Source organism: Erinaceus europaeus, chromosome 12, assembly GCF_950295315.1.
Source record: "Erinaceus europaeus chromosome 12, mEriEur2.1, whole genome shotgun sequence".
Lineage (NCBI taxonomy): Eukaryota > Metazoa > Chordata > Mammalia > Eulipotyphla > Erinaceidae > Erinaceus > Erinaceus europaeus.
Window position 1 is genome coordinate 97,568,061 of NC_080173.1, and position 18,109 is coordinate 97,586,169.

Below are 18,109 nucleotides of genomic sequence, written 5' to 3' on the forward strand. Positions count from 1 at the left end.
AACCTGGGACCTTAGATCCTCAGTGGTTTTTGCATAACCACTATGCTATCTCCCCAGCCCTACTCCTAACATATCTTCCAACCTATCAGTTACAGGCTGTCAAACAATAGCTTACTTTTAGGGGCCTTATTAAGTCTGCTCAGCTTACTTCTCTAGGGCTTGTCATACTGAGCAGTGCTGGTCATCTCCTCCAGTTACCTTTCTGGATGCAAACTAGTGCCTCTCCCTAGGCAGGAATGATTCCGGACTCACAGTGGGTTGGCCCAGTAGTGCTACTGTGCCTGTGTGTAGATGCAGGGATGGCTGACGGGGCGGGGCACAAACTTAACTCTTTAAATTCCCATGTCAGCCCATCCTGCTGCCCAGAGGGAAAGTGTGCCAGGCTCCCCGTCTCTCTGAGCCCCAGAGCTGCTGTGGTCCAGACTGTGCCTGCTCTTAGACCTCCCTTACCCTGCACTGGCCTTCATCCCTGGAGCCCATTACTAACTCCACTGACTGCTTAAAAAAAAAACACACATTAAACAAGGTTCCTTTTCGTTTGTTATTGTCTCGTTTCGATGTCCATGTACTCCCTGGGGTGCCAGGTCAATGCCTGTCTTCCTGGGCTCTGACACAGACTGAGTGGGCTCCTCCTGATGAGGGTACTACCCCAGATGGGCACCAAGTATCACCTCTCCACTTCTGTGAATCACGCATTCCGAGTACCAAGGAGTCGCAGCCTCCACAGCACCCCCTTTTCAGCTTCCCCATGCAAGCATACCGGTGTCCTGTTTGAGTAACCATACAATAGACGCACTTCCCTGTTCGATACACCATGTCTTCAGTTGATGTAGGTCGAAATGGTAGGCCCTGGTTTTGTATGCGGTGGTGTCAGTGGGTAGATATGGAGCTGGGAACCATTATCCCTCAGGAACCCCCTAAAGTAGACATGTGAGCTCAGTGTCAGCCCTTACTCTCAGTATTCCCGTCACAGAGCCCAGGTCAAGGCTAAATGTGACGGCTAATAGAGGAAGCAGGCAGGATGCTGAGGTAGCTGGCACCTTTGCACAAGTAGACAGAATATCACCATCAAAGAAGGCAGGTACAATGTCACACAGCTTTCAGGAACCCATCTTTGCCATCCACACTTTGGGAAGCTCCCCATATCCATTGTAGTGGGCCAGCCTGGCTTGTGATTCTTCTAGAGGTTAGGAGCTGAGCTTGTAGGCTTTTAGAGTGAGCCTGTGATTCCAGGTCAAGATAGAAGATAGAAAATGGAGGGCAGATGGTAGATAGCATAATGGTTATGCAAACAGACTCTTATGTCTGAGGCTCCAACACCCCAGGTTCAATCCCCCGTACCACCATAAGCCAGAACTGAACAGTGTTCTGATAAAAACAAACAAAACAAAACAAACAAACAACAACAAAAAACCCAGGTCCTAGCACATTGAAATGTGCTCACTTTAGGGGTAGATAACATAATGGTTATGCAATCAGACTGTCATGCCTGAGGCTTCGAAGTTCCAGGTTCAATCCCTTGCACCACCATAAACCAGAGCTGATCCATGCTCTGATAAAAAAAATGGTATGTCTCCAGGCTGGGCAGTGGTACACCCAGTTGAATACACACCGCCATGAGCAAAGGTCTGGGTTCAAGCCATAGGTCCCCACTTGCAGATAGGGAGCTTCACTAGTGGTGAAAACAATGCTGCAGGTGTCTCAATCTATCTTCCCCTTTCATATATGTGTATATATATGGTAAAAGAAAAAAAAGGCTAGGTAATTATGCTAACAGCTCTATAAGCCTGAGGTTCTAAGCTCCCAGGTTCAACTCCCAGTACCACCATAAACCAGAGTTGAGAAGCACTCTGGTCAAACAAGGAACTGATGAGGCTGTTGTGTGTCTGGGCCCACTCTGCACTGTTCAGTGCCTCCATGTCAAAGGGTAAGGATTCAGAACCTCGTGAGTTACTTGAGTAGTGGGAGGTCAGTCCTGGGACTCGGACTCGGCCGCTTACAGGTTCCCAACTTCCCTCCAAGGACTCAGGAATATGATTGTGATGTTTGTGGAAAGGCAATTCCCATAGTTTGGTTCACATCTGGACTTTTTAAAATTTATTTTGCCTTTTGTTGCTCTTGTTTTTTATTGTTGTTGTAGTTATTGTTGTTGTTACTGATGTTGTCGTTGGATAGGACAGAGAGAAATGGAGAGAGGAAGGGAAGACGGGAAGAGAAAGACAGACATTTGCAGACCTGCTTTACCACTTGTGAAGTGACTTCCCTGCAGGTGGGGATCCAGGGGCTCGAACTGAGATCCTTATGCCGGTCCTTGCACTCTGCGCCACTTGTGCTTAACCCACTGTGCTACCAACTGACTTCCCTGAAGAAATCTTGATGGGCTAAGGAGGTGGATGTCTGCTGTCTCCATATCTGGATGCAGCCAGCTGCCCTCTGCCTTATACTGTTGAATAACTAGATGAATATAAGGGTGTATCCAGGCCAGGATTCCCTGGCTCTTTGTCAATAAAACAAAGCCAAGGAAATTTAGAAAACTTGAGGCTTAGGGGAAAGCAGACTTGCCTTGCAAATCTTTTATTATTATTATTATTTATTTACTAGCTAGAGATAGCGAGAAATTGAGAGGGGGAAGATAGGGAGAGAGACAGAGAGACACCTGCAGCATTGCTTCACCACTCATGAAGCTTTCCCCCTGCAGGCGGGGACCAGGGGCTTGAACCTTCGTAACTTGTGCACTGTAACATGGACCACGGGCTTGAACCTTCGTCCTTGTGCACTGTAACATGAGCGCTTAATCAGGTGCGCCACCGCCTGGTCCCCCTTGCAAATCTTAAACTGATCACCTTTAAGGTTTCTTCTCCAAGGGACAAATCCATATAGAGACAGGAAAAAGGCACGGCAGAATGGATGTTGGTGCCTCTGACCTAACCCCCGGGAGAGAAGGAACATGCATTCTCTTCTTACAGCATCCAGATCAGGGTAGAGACAAACTCTTTACTTGCCCAGTGCCTGGGGTTATCTGAGGTGATGTGGGGGGGGAGAGAGGGGCAACACCCCTGCAAGCACTGGGTATTCTGTGCTCCAGTCCCAGTACCCCTGCAGTTGTCCCTGGGGTCTGGGTAGCAGCAAGACCTAGTGTGGGAGCCAGCAGACGACATCCCTGGAGTCCCCTCTGCTGCTGCCTTCCCTCATTCTCTGTGGGTTTTGAGAGGTTCATTGGCTGCTGCTTCCCTACAAGTGAGAGAAAAGGAAAAGTGGTTATTCCCTAGTCAGCTCACCAATCTAGGCAGTTTACATGGGGTGGGGGACACCATGCTTCCTTCCTTCCCCCACAGACTTCCTCCTACCTTATGATGATGCTCCCAGCCTTACTCAGTTTCCCAGACAAACCTGGGCAGTGGCAGGTCCCCCAGGTGCCTTCTCTTGCCCTCTCTACTGGACCCCATTAGCTATTTGCCCCGAGTCATGAGTTATAAATGCAAATCAGATCAGAACATAGCTTTGAGTCGTGCAGTAGCTACCTGAGATCTGGGCCTGAGCTGGATAGTCTATGGTCTCTGGAAACAGCCTTACCTCTCCTTCCATTACATCATCCTTGTTCTTATCTCTGAGCTTTATTTTATCCATTCTCTGTCTACACTTACCACTTTCTGGCCTTTACCCTAAGTTTACTTGTCTGTCTTGTCAGGAAATGTTTCTGGCTATATTCAATAATCATACATTACTGCTTTTTTTAAAAAAATATTTTTAATCTTTATTTATTTATTGGATAGAGACAGCCAGAAATCGAGAGGGAAGGGGGTGGTAGGAAGAGAGAGAGAGAGAGAGACACCTGCAGCCCTGCTTCTCCACTCGCAAAGCTTCCCCCCCTGCAGGTGGGGACCAGGGGCTTGAACCTGGGTCCTTGTGCACTGTAACATGTGCACTCAACCAGGTGCGCCACCATCTGACCCCCACACTACTGCTTTTTTTTTTTTTTTTTTTTTTTTTTCCTTTTTCCTTTTTCCTTTCAGAGCACTGCTCAGCTCTGGCTTATGGTGGTGGAGGGAATGGACCTCAAAACATGAGAATCTGTTTGCATAACCATTATGCTATCTTCCTTCCCCCACCCACAGTACGACCTTTAAAAAAGCTATTCCATATGAAATAGTTTCACGGTCACTGAGAAGTCAGAGCGCCACTAGATTATATGCAGCCCTGGGGATCAAACTGGGAACCTCAGGCCTTCCAACGCTGCCCTCTCCTACCCCCAGCAGTTGTTCTTGTCTGGACTTCGGGTGGCCCCTGCTTTGTAGTTAAGGTTCAAAGATGAATGGAAGGACTGTCAGTTCATGTTTTACAGATGAGATGGCTGACACTAACGATGGCAGATAGGGCACTAAGAGCAGAGGCTCCTGCCTGTCCAACTTGCAGTCACGTGGAATGCCACTTCATTTCTCCTTCACTGTGACAGTGACAGCATCCATCTCACAGTCTGCCGAGAAGCGCTGGCACTTGGAAGTCTGGAGTTCTTGAAGATCTGGGAGCCCAGACCACTGGACTGCGGGGTTCTCCTGCGGGAAGCCCTCCCCCGCCCCTGTCTGTCGCTCCCCGCTCCCCGGGGTCATGTCTTCTGCCTGCCAGGCCTGGGCTGAGCTGGGGAGAGGCTTACTCACCATGAAGGGAAATGCGTGGAGCCATCAGGTGTGGATCCATTCTGGCCGCCCAGACCTGAGGGCAGGAACACATTCGTGGCTGCAGGGGGGAGGGTCAGAGCGGGCATCACCCACCCCGAGCTCGGGGCAGAGGCCCGGGCACTTCTGGCCGGGCGTGGCGGGGGCCCAGCAGCCCGGGGGCACTGTGTGGCGGGGGTCTGGAAGAAAACTTAAGTGGTCGGCGAGGTTTCTGGCGTGGTAAAGTGGTTTATTGGCCTGGGTTGTGGTGAGGAGGGTCCTGGGCTGCAGTGGTAGCCTGGGGTGGGAGCGGGGGCGGCAGGCCACGGAGGACGGTGAGGAGCCTCACCTGGGCGGTGATACAGCCCGGTCACCGTGCTCCCGTAGAAGCCCCACGCCAGCTGGATGCCCAGGAGACTTAACACTAACCACAGCACCAGCGACTTGAAGAGGGTGACACGCATGTCTTGCGCCTCCCACTCCCGTAGGAACTCGCTGCCCAGAGCGCCCAGCGCCCCCAGGAACGTGGCCGGCAAAGCCTGCAATGATTGCCCTGACCAAGACTCCGCCATGACTGCTTCGCGCCCCACCCTGGGGCCTGTCACCTTAGACCTCACTGCGCAGGCGTCTGGTCTTCCGGGGCTAGGCCCGTTAGTGCGCATGCGTAAAATCAGCCAGGACGCCCTTACTTCGCATGCGCGAAGCGTTGGCAGTTTAGGGAGGAGAGTAAAGACCACGCACGCGCGACTAGCCCCACCCCACTCGCCCGAGGACCAACGGAGGGGGGTTACTCAAGGAGTACAAAATAGCAACCAGCTCTTTTATAGCCCCAGAGTTCCCGTGATGCTTCGCGCGGCTGCAACGATTGGTTCATAGCCTTACTGGTAGGGCGTGGACGCGCTCCGGAGCAATCGTGGCTGAGCGGCTGGCGCGCGCGCACGCGAGCACGCGACTGTGGCCGGCTCGAGCCCGCCTGGGGCACGGGAGCGCGCACGTCACTCCCCGCCCTCCCGCCGCCGCCCGCCGTCGCTCGAGCTCCCCGCCCGCCGCCCGCCGCCCGCCGCCCGCCGCCTTCGGTCGGTTCTCTGGCTTAGTCCGTCGCCAGGTCCTCAGCCACCCGCTCGAATCTCCGAGCCTGAGACTCGCGGTGAGGGCGGACTCGGACTCGTCGCCTGAGGTGAGCGAGAGGCTTCCCTGGAGGCGCCGGAGCGCCCCGGCCCGCCCGGCACTCTTCCGGCCGGTCGGCCGTCCTCCCGCGGCCCCGCTGCGGCCGCGCCCCACCTGCTGCTCCCGGCGGCCGCCCCCGTCCCGCCGCCGCCCCCGACTCCCGACTCCCGGCCGCCGCCCGCCCGCCCGCGCCGACCCCGCCGCCCCGGCCCCGGAAGCGCGCCGCGGCCTCCGCGCCCCTTCCCCCGCCCGCGGCCTGTGGGCGCCCGGCCGCCCGCCCGCCCCCGGTGCCGGCGCTTCCTCTCCGCCTCGCCGGCCGGGCGGCGGGGAAACTTCCCAACTCCGTCTGCCGCCTCGCCCGGGCCGCCGCGCGTCGGAGCGCCGCCGGGAGCCTGGGGAGAACCGGGGCCGGCGGAGGAGCCGCTCGCGGGGCGCGAGCTCGGGGCGGCGGCGGGGCGGCGGCCTCCGGGCCGAAGTCGCGGGCTCAGAGCCGCCGGCGCGGGCGCGGGCGCCCTCGGTGCAGTCGGGCAGACACCGGAGTGGGGGACTGACGTCCTCCCGGCCCGAGGCTCCCTCCCGTTGCTCTGTGTTCCCGATGCTGCTCGCGACTTACAACTTTTGACTTTGTTCACTTTCCTCCTGTGTCCGAGACGCTCTTGGGAGGGCAATGTTGACTTGCAGGTGTGTACGCGGGGACTCACTTTTTAAAAAAATTTATTTATTTACTCATGAGAAAGCTAGGAGGGGAGAGAGAGAGAGAGAGACCCAGATATCACGCTGGTACGTGTGCTGCCGGGGATCGAACTCAGGACCTCATGCTTGAGAGTCCAGTGCTTTATCCACTGCGCCACCTCCCGGACCACGCAGAGACTCATTTCTAGCCCTTGCCAGACCCGGGGTGTGCAATATTTAAAAAAAAAAAAAAAAAGTCACTGAAAATGTGAAAGGTGAGGATTTTCCTACCGCTTGGTGGCACGCATCCAAGTGTGTCAATATGTCTGTTTTCTTAAGTCGTATTCACTCGTGAGAAATGAGAGGGGGAGGGAGAGAGAACCAGACATCACTCTGGTACATGTGCTGCGGCGGGGGTGGGGGGGTGGGGGGGATGGGGGGTTCGAACTCAGACCTGACGCTTGAGAGTCGGGCGCTTTGCCCACTGCGCCACCTCCCGCACCACTTACCTACTCAACAAAAGAGGAGAACCAGGCACCACGCTGGCAGGTGCGATGCTGGGGACCGACCTTGGGACCTACTGGTTGAGGGCTGAATGCTTTACCCCCCAGGTGTCAGTATCTATTTCTTTTTCTTTTTTTCTTGTCTCCAGGGTTATCGCTGGGGCTCGGTGCCTGCACCACGAATCCACTGCTCCTGGAGGCCGTTTTTTCCCATTTTGTTGCCCTTGTTATTGTTGCCATTGCTCTTGTTGGGTAGGACAGAGAGACATGGAGAGAGGAGGGGGAGACAGAGAGGGGGAGAGAAAGACAGACAGACACCGGCAGACCTGCTTCACCGCCTGTGAAGCGACTCCCCTGCAGGCGGGGAGCCGGGGGCTCGAACCGGGATCCTCACGCTGCACCACTTGGGCTTAACCCGTTGTGCCCTGGCCCGGCCCCGTCATTACGTTTTTCTTTGTGTACATGATTTTCACCTTACACTTGACTGAATTGATAGTGATCCTGTTCTGTCCCTGTGGGTTTTTTTTGTTTGTTTGTTTTTGGCTTTTTTGAGACTACAATAGACAGGCACGCAAGCTAGACTAACACTGACAAATGCAGCGATGAGGATTGAACGGGGAACTTGCAAATATGCTCTAACAGTTGAGTTTTCTCCCCACCCTACAAGTGTGTTTTTGTTTGTTGTTGTTAGACACAGAAATTGAGAGGGAGTACTGAGGGAGAGAGACACTTGCAGCACTGCTTCACAACTTGTAAAACTTTCTCCCTGCAGTGGAGGACTGGGGGCTTGAACCCAGGTCCTTGTGTACTGTAATGTGTGTGCTCCACCAATGCGCCACCACCCAGACTCTCCTCCCCTTTTATAGAGAGAGTAAAGGAGAAGGGGATAGATAGGAAGAAAGAGAGACATGGCGTAGGACTGTTGCTCTGCTCATCACGTGTTCCCCGGGGTGGGGACCTGGGGCTTGAACCGGTGTCCTGGAGCATGGTGACCTGCGCATTCTACGGGGCGTGCCACTACTTGCCTCCCGAGATTAGCTCTTAAATTGTAAAGGCTAGCTTATTGAAGGCTCTTTCGGTAAATTGTCTTAGTAGTGGCTCTTTTTTGTGGAGACTCCTTGGACAATGTAAATAGGTAAATACGATGGAATTCTTTGAGTCAAGGTTTAGTTTTAGGCTTACAGCCTTATGCTTTATTTATTCCCTTTTCTTGCCCTTGTTTTATTGTTGTAGTTATTGTTTCGTCGTCGTTGGATAGGACAGAGAAATGGAGAGAGGAGGAAAGACACCTGCAAACCTGCTTCACCGCTTGTAAAGCGACTCCCCTGCAGGTGGGGAACCGGGATCCTTATGCCGGTCCTTGCGCTTTGCACCACGTGTGCTTAACCTGCTGCGCTACTGCCCGACTCCCTTTTTTTTTTAATCTTTATTGGATAGAGACAGCTAGAAATCAAGAGAGTCAAGGAGATGGGGGGGAGATACCTGCAGACTACTTCACTCACAAGGCTTGGGGGCTTGAACCCTGGTCCTTAGGCATTATAACATGTGCGCTTAACCAGATGCACCACTACCTGGCCTCCGGCCTCTGTTCTCATAAGTCTTGTCTTAGAAGTACTGGGGACTAACTCAGAATTAGTGCACAAGACTTAACCAGCCTAAGCCCCTAGGTTCAGCCCCTGGCAAGGATATATTACAGAGTTTAATACTGCTGTAGTTTATCTTCTGTCATAAATATAAATAAATATAGCCCCCCCCCCCCAGACACCTGCAGACCTCTCTGTCTTCCCCTCCTCTCTCCATTTCTCTCTGTCCTATCCAACAACGGGGGCAACTAAAAAGGGGGGGAGGGGAAATGGCCTCCAGGAGCAGTGGATTCGTAGTGCAGCCACCGAGCCCAGCAATAACCTTGGAGGCAAAAAAAAAAAAAATGTATGTATTAACATAAGAGAGAGGAGAGACTCAGACTCCCTCTGGTATATACACAGGTCTGGGGTCCTGCCTGTGCAGCCACCTGCTAGACCATCTGATAAATTTTTTAAAAAATATTTATTTTCCCTTTTGTTGCCCTTGTTTCATTATCGTAGTTATTATTGTTGTTATTGATGTTGTTGGATAGGACAGAGTGGAAGGGAAGACAGAGGGGGAGAGAAAGACAGACACCTGCAGACCTGCTTCACCACTTGTGAAGCGACTCCCCTGCAGGTGGGGAGCCTGGGGCTCGAACTGGGATTCTTACGCCTGTCCTTGCGCTTTGTGCCGCTGCGCTACTGCCTGACTCTCAGCTTAAAAAAAAAAAAATATATATATATATATATATATATATTTATTTATTTATTTATTCATGAGAAAGATAGGAGGAGAGAAAGAAGTAGACATCACTCGTACGTGTGCTGCCGGGGATCGAACTCGGGACCTCGTGGTTGAGAATCCAGTGCTTTATCCACTGTGCCACCTCCCGGACCACTCCCGCTTTTTTTTTTTTTTAATTCCCTTTTGTTGCGCTTTTTTTTTTTTTTTTTTTAGTATTTATTCCCTTTTGTTGCCTTGTTTTATTGTTGTAGTTATTATTGATGTCGTTGTTGGATAGGACAGAGAGAAATGGAGAGAGGAGGGGAAGACAGAGAGGGGGAGAGAAAGACAGACACCTGCAGACCTGCTTCACCGCCTGTGAAGCGACTCCCCTGCAGGCGGGGCGCCGAGGGCTCAAACCAAACCGTGATTCTTACACTGGTCCTTGCGCTTTGTGCCACGTGTGCTTGACCCACAGTGCTACCACCCGACTCCCCGCCCTTGTTTTATTGTTGTAGTTATTGTCATCGTTGTTGGATAGGACAGAGAAATGGAGAGAAGAGGGGAAGACAGAGGTGGAGAGAAACACCTACAGACCTGCTTCACCGCGTGTGAAGCGACTCCCCTGCAGGTGGGAGCTGGGGGCTTGAATCATCTGCTAACTTTTTTATAGATCCTGAATCTTAGACCTAAGAGGACTCTTTACCACTTGTGGTTCAGTCCCATTTGCAGATGAGGAAACTTGAGTTCAGAGACTTGCAGTCATAATCTGCCTAGTATGGTACAAATCAGAACTGTTTTCGTGAGGTATTCTCTGTATACGCCTGGACAGCTGTCATTTCCTTCTGATGAGATGGTCCTGGGGCAGTTGATGGAAGACAGAGGACTATACAGGGACTCTTCCTGACCTAATCTTTATTTTTATTTTTTGGATACAGTCAGAAATTGACAGGAAAGGGGAGATAAAGAGACAGACACCACAGTCCCGCTTTCAGCACTCATGAAGCTATCCCCCCATGGGTGGGGACCAGGGGATTGAACCTGGGTCCTTGCACACTGTAGTGTGTGTGCTCTTAACCAGGTGCACCACCACCACCTGGCCCCTTAGTTAGACTTTCCTCCCTCCCTTCCTTCCTTCCTGCTTTACCAAAGCACTGCTCAGCTCTGGTTGATGGTGGTGCGGGGGATTGAGCCTGGGACTTTGGAGCCTCAGGCATGAGTCTCTTTGCAGAACCATTATGCTATCCATCCCTGCCAGTTAGGCTTTTCTTTATTGGTTAGAGACAAAAATTGAGATGGGGAGGAGAGAGAGGGCGGGAGAAAGAGACACCCCTGCAGCTCATCTTCACAGCTCATAAAGGCGCCCCCCTCCACGCAGGTGGGGATTTGGGCCTGGGACCTTGAGCATGGTTACAAATACACTCAGCTGGGTGGCCAGTTTGTTTCGGAGGGAGATCCAGTCAGTTACCCCTACCCCTCTCCTCAAATCCAGCATTATTAGGTCAGGCTAAGATGTTCTCTGTGCTCTGTGGGCTCTTTTTATTGTTGCTTTGAGGTAGGGGAGGGAGAAACTGCTTATGCCAAGTCCAGTAACAGCTCTTAGGCATTTCTGTGTCGTCGTGGTGGCTTTATTGCGTTTTTGCAGTCATGTTAGTTGTACTTATGTATTAGGTAGAGGCAGAAGTTGAGATGGGGAGGAGGAAATAGAGGGAGGGAGACACCCGCAGCCCTGCTTCACCACTTGTGAAGCTTTCCCCTTGCGTGCGGGGACCAGAATCTTGAACCTGGCTCATTGTGCAGTTTTTTGTTTATTTGTTTTTTGTTTTAATTTTTTATGTTTTATTTTCCCTTTTTTGTTGCCCTTGTTTTTCATTGTTGTTGTTAACGATGTCGTTGTTGTTGGATAGGACAGAGAGAAATGGAGAGAGGTTGGGAAGACAGAGGGGAGAGAAAGACAAACACCTGCAGACCTGCTTCACCACCTGTGAAGTGACTCCCCTGCAGGTGGGGAGTCGGGGACTCGGACCAAGATCCTCACGCCCGTCCTTGTGCTTTGTGCCACTGCCCAACTCCCCCTTGTGCACTGTTAACGTGTGCTCAACCAGGTGTTCCCAGCTGGCCTCTTTCTCTTTGCATTTCATCTTTTTTTAAACTTGTTTCTATTTATTTATTTATTTATTTATTTATATACTGGATAGAGACAGCCAGAAATCAAGAGGGAAGGGGGTGAGAGAGAGGGAGAGAGACAGAGAGACACCTGCAGCCCTGCTTCACCACTCGTGAAACTTCCCCCTGTAAGGCTTGAACCTGGGTCTTGCGCACTGTAATGTGTGTGCTTAACCAGGTGCGCCACCATCCGCCCCTTTTTAATGGGGTTCTATAGTACTTTGGGCTTAATTGCATGGTACGCCACTGGATTTTAAAATTGGTAATGTATTTGTAGATTTTTGAAATGGTTTTGTCTGTAGGGGCTTTGAAGTCCGTTGCTCTCAGCAGACTTTTTTTTTTTTTTTTTTACCAGAGCTCTGTTCAGTTCTGGCTTTTGGTGGTGCGGGGATTGAACCTAGGACTTTGGAGCTTCAGGCATAAGAGTCTCTTTGCATAACCATGATGCTATCTACCCCCGCTCTTTTTTTCTCTTTAATTCCATATAGCTAGAAACAGTGCGCAGGGGCCCTGCAGTACATCCACTGTGTGGAGCATCCCTGATGCAGTGCATGATGATCCCATGTGTGGGGTTGGGGATTTGAACCCTGGTCCTTGAGTGTGGTAAAAGTGTGTTGTGCTGTGGTCTGGGAGGTGGCGCAGTGCAAAAAGTGTTGGACTCTCAAGCATCCTGAGTTCAACTCCCGGCAGCACGGGTGCCAGAGTGATGCCTGGTTCTTTCTCTCCTCCTATCCCTCTCATTAATAATAATAATAATAATAATAATGTTATGCTTTACTGGATGAGATGTGTCTGTCTGTCTCTCTTTAACCAGAGCACTGCTCAGCTTTGGCTGATGGTGGTGCAGTGGATTTCATCTGGGACTGTGTAGCCGCAGGCATGAGAGTCTCTTTGGATAACCATTAAACAGTTTGCCCCGCCCAGGTGAGATCTCTCTTGACCCGTATTTGCATATTTTTTTTTATTACCAGAGCAATGCTCAGCTTTTTTTTTTTTTTTTTCCCCTCTTGGGTTATTGCTGGGGCTTGTTGCCTGCACCATGAATCCACTGCTCCTGAAGGCTGTTTTTTCCCCTTTGTTGCCCTTGTTGTTTTTATCATTGCTATGGTTATTATTGTTGTTATTGATGTCGTTGTTGTTGGGTAGGACAGAGAGAAATGGAGAGAGGAGGGGAAGACAGAGAGGGGGAGAGAAAGATAGACACCTGCAGACCTGCTTCACCGCTTGTGAAGCGACTCCCCTGCAGGTGGGGAGCCGGGGGCTTGAATCGGGATCCTGTCCTTGTGCTTTGCACCACCTGCACTTAACTCGCTGCACTACCGCCGACTCCCACTCAGCTGTTTTATGGTGCCGCTGGGGATTGAACCTGGGTGCTCAGAGCCATAGGCTTCTGTATTTTGTCATTTGTATAACCATTGTCCTGCTGCCCAGCCCTGTAGATTTATTTATTTATGAAAGAGAGTCGGACAGGAAGATAGACACCAGAGTAGTGTGGTTCTGGCATTGGGTGGTGCTAGGAATTGAACTTGAACCTCAGAACTTCAACCATGAGTCTTTTTATATAACCACTAGTCTGTCTCCATAGCCCATAGATTTATCTAGTTAATTCATTTTATCAGCTCTGGCTTGTGGTGGTGCTGGTGATGGAACCTGGGACATTGGAGCCTCAGGCATGAGAGTCTCTTTGCATTATCTCCCCTGCTTGCCCATAGATTTATTTTAATTTTTATTTTAATGTATTTATTTATAAAAGTGCAACACTGACAAGACCATAGGATAAGAGAGGTACAATTCCCACCACCAGAGCTCTGTATCCTATTCCCTCCCCTAATAACTTTTCTTTAACCCCATGGGAGTATGGACCCAGGGTCATTATGGAGTTAGAAGGTGGAAGGTTTGGCTTCTGTAATTGCTTCCCCGCTGAACCTGAGCATTGGCAGGTTGACCCATACTCCCAGCCTGTCTCTTTCCCTAGTGTGGCGGGGCTCTGGGAAAGCAGGGCTCCAGGACACATTGGTGTGGTCATCTGTCCAGGGAATTCCAGTAGGCATCATGTAGCATCTGGAACCTGTTGGCGGTGGTTAGGTGGGTTCCTTAAGTCGTTCTAGTGCTGCCTGCCTTGTGGTCCCAAGTGGTCTCCTTTGGGATTCCTAGTTGACCCAGGAGAGGAGAGAAACAGCTGCTGCTGCTCCGTAGCCCCGCCTCTGGAAGTCCTGGATTTGTTGTTTTTAATTTATTTCTTTATTGGGGAATTAATGTTTTACATTCAACAGTAAATACAACAGTTTGTACATGCATAACATTCCCCAGATTCCCATTTAACAATACAACCCCCACTATGTCATTTATCATCCTTCATGGACCTGTATTCTCCCCACCCACCCACCCACCCCAGAGTCTTTTACTTGGGTGCGATACGCCAATGCCATTTCAGGTTCTACTTGTGTTTTCTTTTCTGGTCATGTTTTTCAACTTCTGCCTGAGAGTGAGATCATCCCATATTCATCCTTCTGTTTCTGACTTATTTCACTCAACATGATTTTTTCAAGGTCCATCCAAGATCGGCTGAAAACAGTGAAGTCACCATTTTAAATAGCTGAGTAGTATTCCATTGTGTAGCTAGACCACAACTTGCTCAGCCACTCATCTGTTGTTGGACACCTGGGTTGCTTCCAGGTTTTGGCTATTACAAATTGTGCTGCCAAGAACATATGTGTACACAGATCTTTTTGGATGGGTGTGTTGGGTTCCTTAGGATCTATCCCCAGGAGAGGAATTGCAGGGTCATAGGGTAGGTCCATTTCTAGCCTTCTGAGAGTTCTCCAGACTGTTCTCCACAGAGGTTGGACCAATTGACATTCCCACCAGCAGTGTAGGAGGGTTCCTTTGACCCCACACCCTCTCCAGCATTTGCTGCTGTTATCTTTTCTGATGTATGACATTCTCACAGGAGTGAAGTGATATCTCATTGTTGTCTTGATTTGCATTTTCTCTGACAATCAGAGACTTGGAGCATTTTTTCATGTGTTTCTCAGCCTTTTGGATCTCTTCTGTGGTGAATATTCTGTCCAAATCCTCCCCCCATTTTTGGATGGGGTTATTTGTTGTCTTGTTGTTGAGTCTGGCAAGCTCTTTATATATGTTGGTTATTAAACTTTTTTTTTATTTTTATTTTTTTTTAAGTTTTTTTTTTGGTTATTAAACTCTTATCTGATGTATGGCATGTAAAGGTCTTCTCCCGTTCTGTGAAGGGTCTCTTGGTTTGAGTAGTGGTTTCTTTTGCTATGCAGAAGCTTTTTAATTTGATGTAGTCCCATAGGTTTATACTTGCCTTAGTCTTCTTTGTAATTGGATTCGTTTCATTGAAAATGTCTTTAAAATGTATGCGGAAAAGAGTTCTGCCAATATTTTCCTCTAAGTATCTGATAGTTTGCGGTCTAACATCCAAGTCCTTGATCCACTTGGAATTTACTTTTGTATTTGGTGAAATACAGTGGTTCACTTTCATTCTTCTGCATGTTTCAACCCATTGTTTCCAACACCATTTGTTGAAGAGACTCTGCTTTCCCCATGTAATAGTCTGGGCCCCTTTGTCAAAGATTAGATGTCCATAGGTGTGGGACACTGGATTTGTTTTTAAATAGGGTCACGAGAGGTAGAAGGAGCCAGAGCATCACTCTGGCGTTTGCAGTGCCAGGGATGAAAATCAGGACTTTGTGCTTCATGTCCAACACTTATCCACTGTTCCACCTTAGCTTTTATTTATTTATTTATTTATTCATTCATTCATTCATTCCCTTTTGTTGCCCTTGTTGGTTTTATTGTAGTTATCATTGTTGTTGGATAGGACAGAGAGAAATGGAGAGAGATGGGGAAGACAGAGAGGGGAGAGAAAGACAGACACCTGCAGATCTGCTTCACCGCCTGTGAAGCGACTCCCCTGCAGGTGGGGAGCCGGGGGCTCAAACCGGGATCCTTACACTGGTCCTTGTGCGTTGCGCCACTTGCGTTTTAACCTGCCCACTGCGCTACCGCCGGACTCCCAACTAACTTAGCTTTTTTAAGAGGGCTAGATGACGGCACACTCTACACAAGGACCTGGGTTCAATCCCCTGTTCCGTGTGTGTGTGTGTGTGTGTGTGTGTGTGTGTGTGTGTGTGTGTGTGTGTGTGTGTGTTGGGGGCCGCTTCACTAATAGTGAAGCAGTGCCGCAGGTCTCTCTTTACTATACACCTGTGATTGTCTCTCCCTCTCTAGCTCCTCTTTCCCTCTCAGTTTCTCTCTGTCTCTTATTAAAAAAATGAAAGCATTGGTAGTCGGGTGGGTAGCGCAGCGTGTCAAGTGCAGGTGGCACAAAGCGCAAGTACCTGCGTAAGGATCCCAGTTCGAGCCTCCGGCTCCCCACTTGCAGGGGGGTCTCTTCACAGGTGGTGGAGCAGGTCGGCAGGTGTCTGTCTTTCTCTCCTCTCTGTCTCCCCATCTCACTCCATTTCTCTCTGTCCTATCCACCGATGACAGCAATAACAATAATAAGTACAACAATAAAACAAGGGCAACAAGAGGGAATAAATAAAAATTAAAAAAAAAGATATTGGTTATTTAAAAAAAAAAAACAAGGAAAGTAAAGATGGTGTCTGCCAGGAGTGGTGGGTTTGTCTTGCAGACACTGAACCCCCAAGGATAACCCTGGTGGCAACTGAAAGCAGGATTTACTCATGAGAGTGGGGGAGAGACAGAACCAGAGCGCTCACTGGAGCACATGGGATAATGCATGGGGTTGGATGCAGAAGCTCATGCTTGAGAGGCCGGCATCTGTTTACTGCTGACACTTCTGGGTCGCCTATTTGTAGATTGAGGGGCACACATGGTGGAGCACCCATATGGCAGTGTGAGGGACCCAGGTTCAAGCCCACCCGAAGGGGGAACACTTCATGAGTGGTGAAGTGGGGCCACAGGTGTGCCTACTGCCCCCCTTTTAATTTTTTAAAAATTGTTTATGTATTTGTTTTTACCAGAGCACTGCTCAGCTATGTTGTATGGTGGTGTGGGGGATTGAACCTGGGACTTCGGAGCCTCAGACATGAGTCTCTTTGTATAACCATTATGCTATCTCCCCCCACCCATTATTTCTGTGTTTATTGGATAGAGACAGCCAGAAATTGAGGGGAAGAGGGAATAGGGAGACACCTGGCACTCCAGTTACAAAGCTCCCCCGCCCACCTCGTGGCTGGGGGCTGGAGGAGTGAACTTGGTCCCTTGTACCTGGTAATGTGTGCACTCACTTTGGTGCACCACCGCCTGGACCCTCTAGGTTACCCATTTTAAAAAAAATATTTGTTTATTCCCTTTTGTTGCCATTGTTTTATTGCTGTAGTTATTATTGATGTTGTTATTGATGTCGTTGTTGAGTAGGACAGAGAGAAATGGAGAGAGGAGGGGAAGACACAGGGGGAGAGAAAGATAAACACCTGCAGACCTGCTTCACCACTTGTGAAGCGACTCCCCTGCAGGTGGGGATCCGAGGGCTGGAACCAGGATCCTTACGCCGGTCCTTGTGCTTAACCCGCTGTGCTACCGCCCCGACTCCCTAGGTTACCCATTTATATCTGCATGAGAGCAGTGAGTTTCAAGTTGTCTGCAACTCATAAATGTAACTAAAATTGACACTTGGTAGTACTCATTCATGCATCTTACTATCTATATTCTTCTCTTTGGGGACATGCCCACTGTTACTTGTAAGATTAATACATTAAAATTTCCAAGACGATTTCAGGTTAGTAATTACTGTAGAATTCCTACTTCAGGTGACTCACTTTTAATCCGTGGTGCTGTAGTAAGGGAGGCTCTGTAGACTCATAATTACGGGGCCCTGTGACTGAAATCAGCTAGGCATTGAAGCTGGTTGTTGTGGGTGTCGTTCAGAGATTACTGGGCCTTCCTTCAGGTGATTCTGAAGCTATTTTTATGCTTCATAATGGCCACAAAATATGGGCTAAATTAAGGCATCTTAAATTTAAGTCAGCTGATGAAAGAGCGCACTTGGACAAGGTGCTGCTTTTGCTGTGTGTGACTGTCTCCGTCCGTCTGTCCGTCCCCCTCACTGCATAGAAGGAAGCGTTGGTGCTGTGGTGATTCTGTTTTAAAAAGAAAATCGAAAACAAAAAGGGAAAATAAATAAATATTAAAAAATTTAACTTGCAGTCAATCTAAACCACCAGTTGAACTTGATTTTACGTTTTTTGGAGGGTTGGGTGGGTAGTGTTAATGTTTCCGCATATTTGTGAACATATCTTTTCAAATCACTTTAAAGGGGGAGGGAGTAAGGATTTATAAGACATTTCTTGTCACACAAATACAGTTTCTTATCTCCTTCTGATAGTATCTATTGTGTTTTTTTTTTTTTTTTTTTTTTAAGATTTACTTATTAATGAGGAAGAACCAAAGCATCACTGGTGTGCTCCATGACATGGTTTGTGCTCTGGACCTCATGTAATACAGATCCAACTGAGCAGTGCTCTGGTAAAATAATAATGAAAAATAGTATCGTTCAGTCTGGGAGTTGGTGTAGTGGATAAAGTATTGGGTTCTCAAGCATGTGGTCCCGAGTTCAGTCTCCCGGCTGTGCATGTACCAGAGTGAACTCTGCTCCCTTTCCTCTCT

General features: G+C 49.5%; 2 protein-coding genes across 3 annotated transcripts in view; one reads left to right on the forward strand and one right to left on the reverse strand.

Moving 5' to 3' along the window:
- Positions 1–2,987: 2,987 nt before the first annotated feature.
- On the reverse strand, positions 2,988–5,296 carry TCTA (T cell leukemia translocation altered). The gene is made up of 3 exons (XM_007533556.3): positions 5,002–5,296; positions 4,656–4,710; positions 2,988–3,231 (listed from the first exon to the last, which is right to left on the reverse strand). Exons 1-3 carry the CDS (start codon positions 5,222–5,224, stop codon positions 3,189–3,191), a joined length of 321 nt encoding a protein of 106 aa, XP_007533618.1. The 5' UTR covers positions 5,225–5,296; the 3' UTR covers positions 2,988–3,188.
- Positions 5,297–5,515: 219 nt separating this feature from the next.
- The window catches only part of RHOA (ras homolog family member A), a 40,333-nt gene continuing 27,739 nt past the window's right edge, over positions 5,516–18,109 (forward strand). The window contains exon 1 of one of the 2 annotated variants that reach the window (XM_060204749.1): positions 5,516–5,829. The gene's annotated coding sequence lies outside the window, so the exon portion shown is untranslated. The remainder of the gene's footprint in view (positions 5,830–18,109) is intronic. The other variant, XM_060204748.1, reaches the window with a different exon arrangement.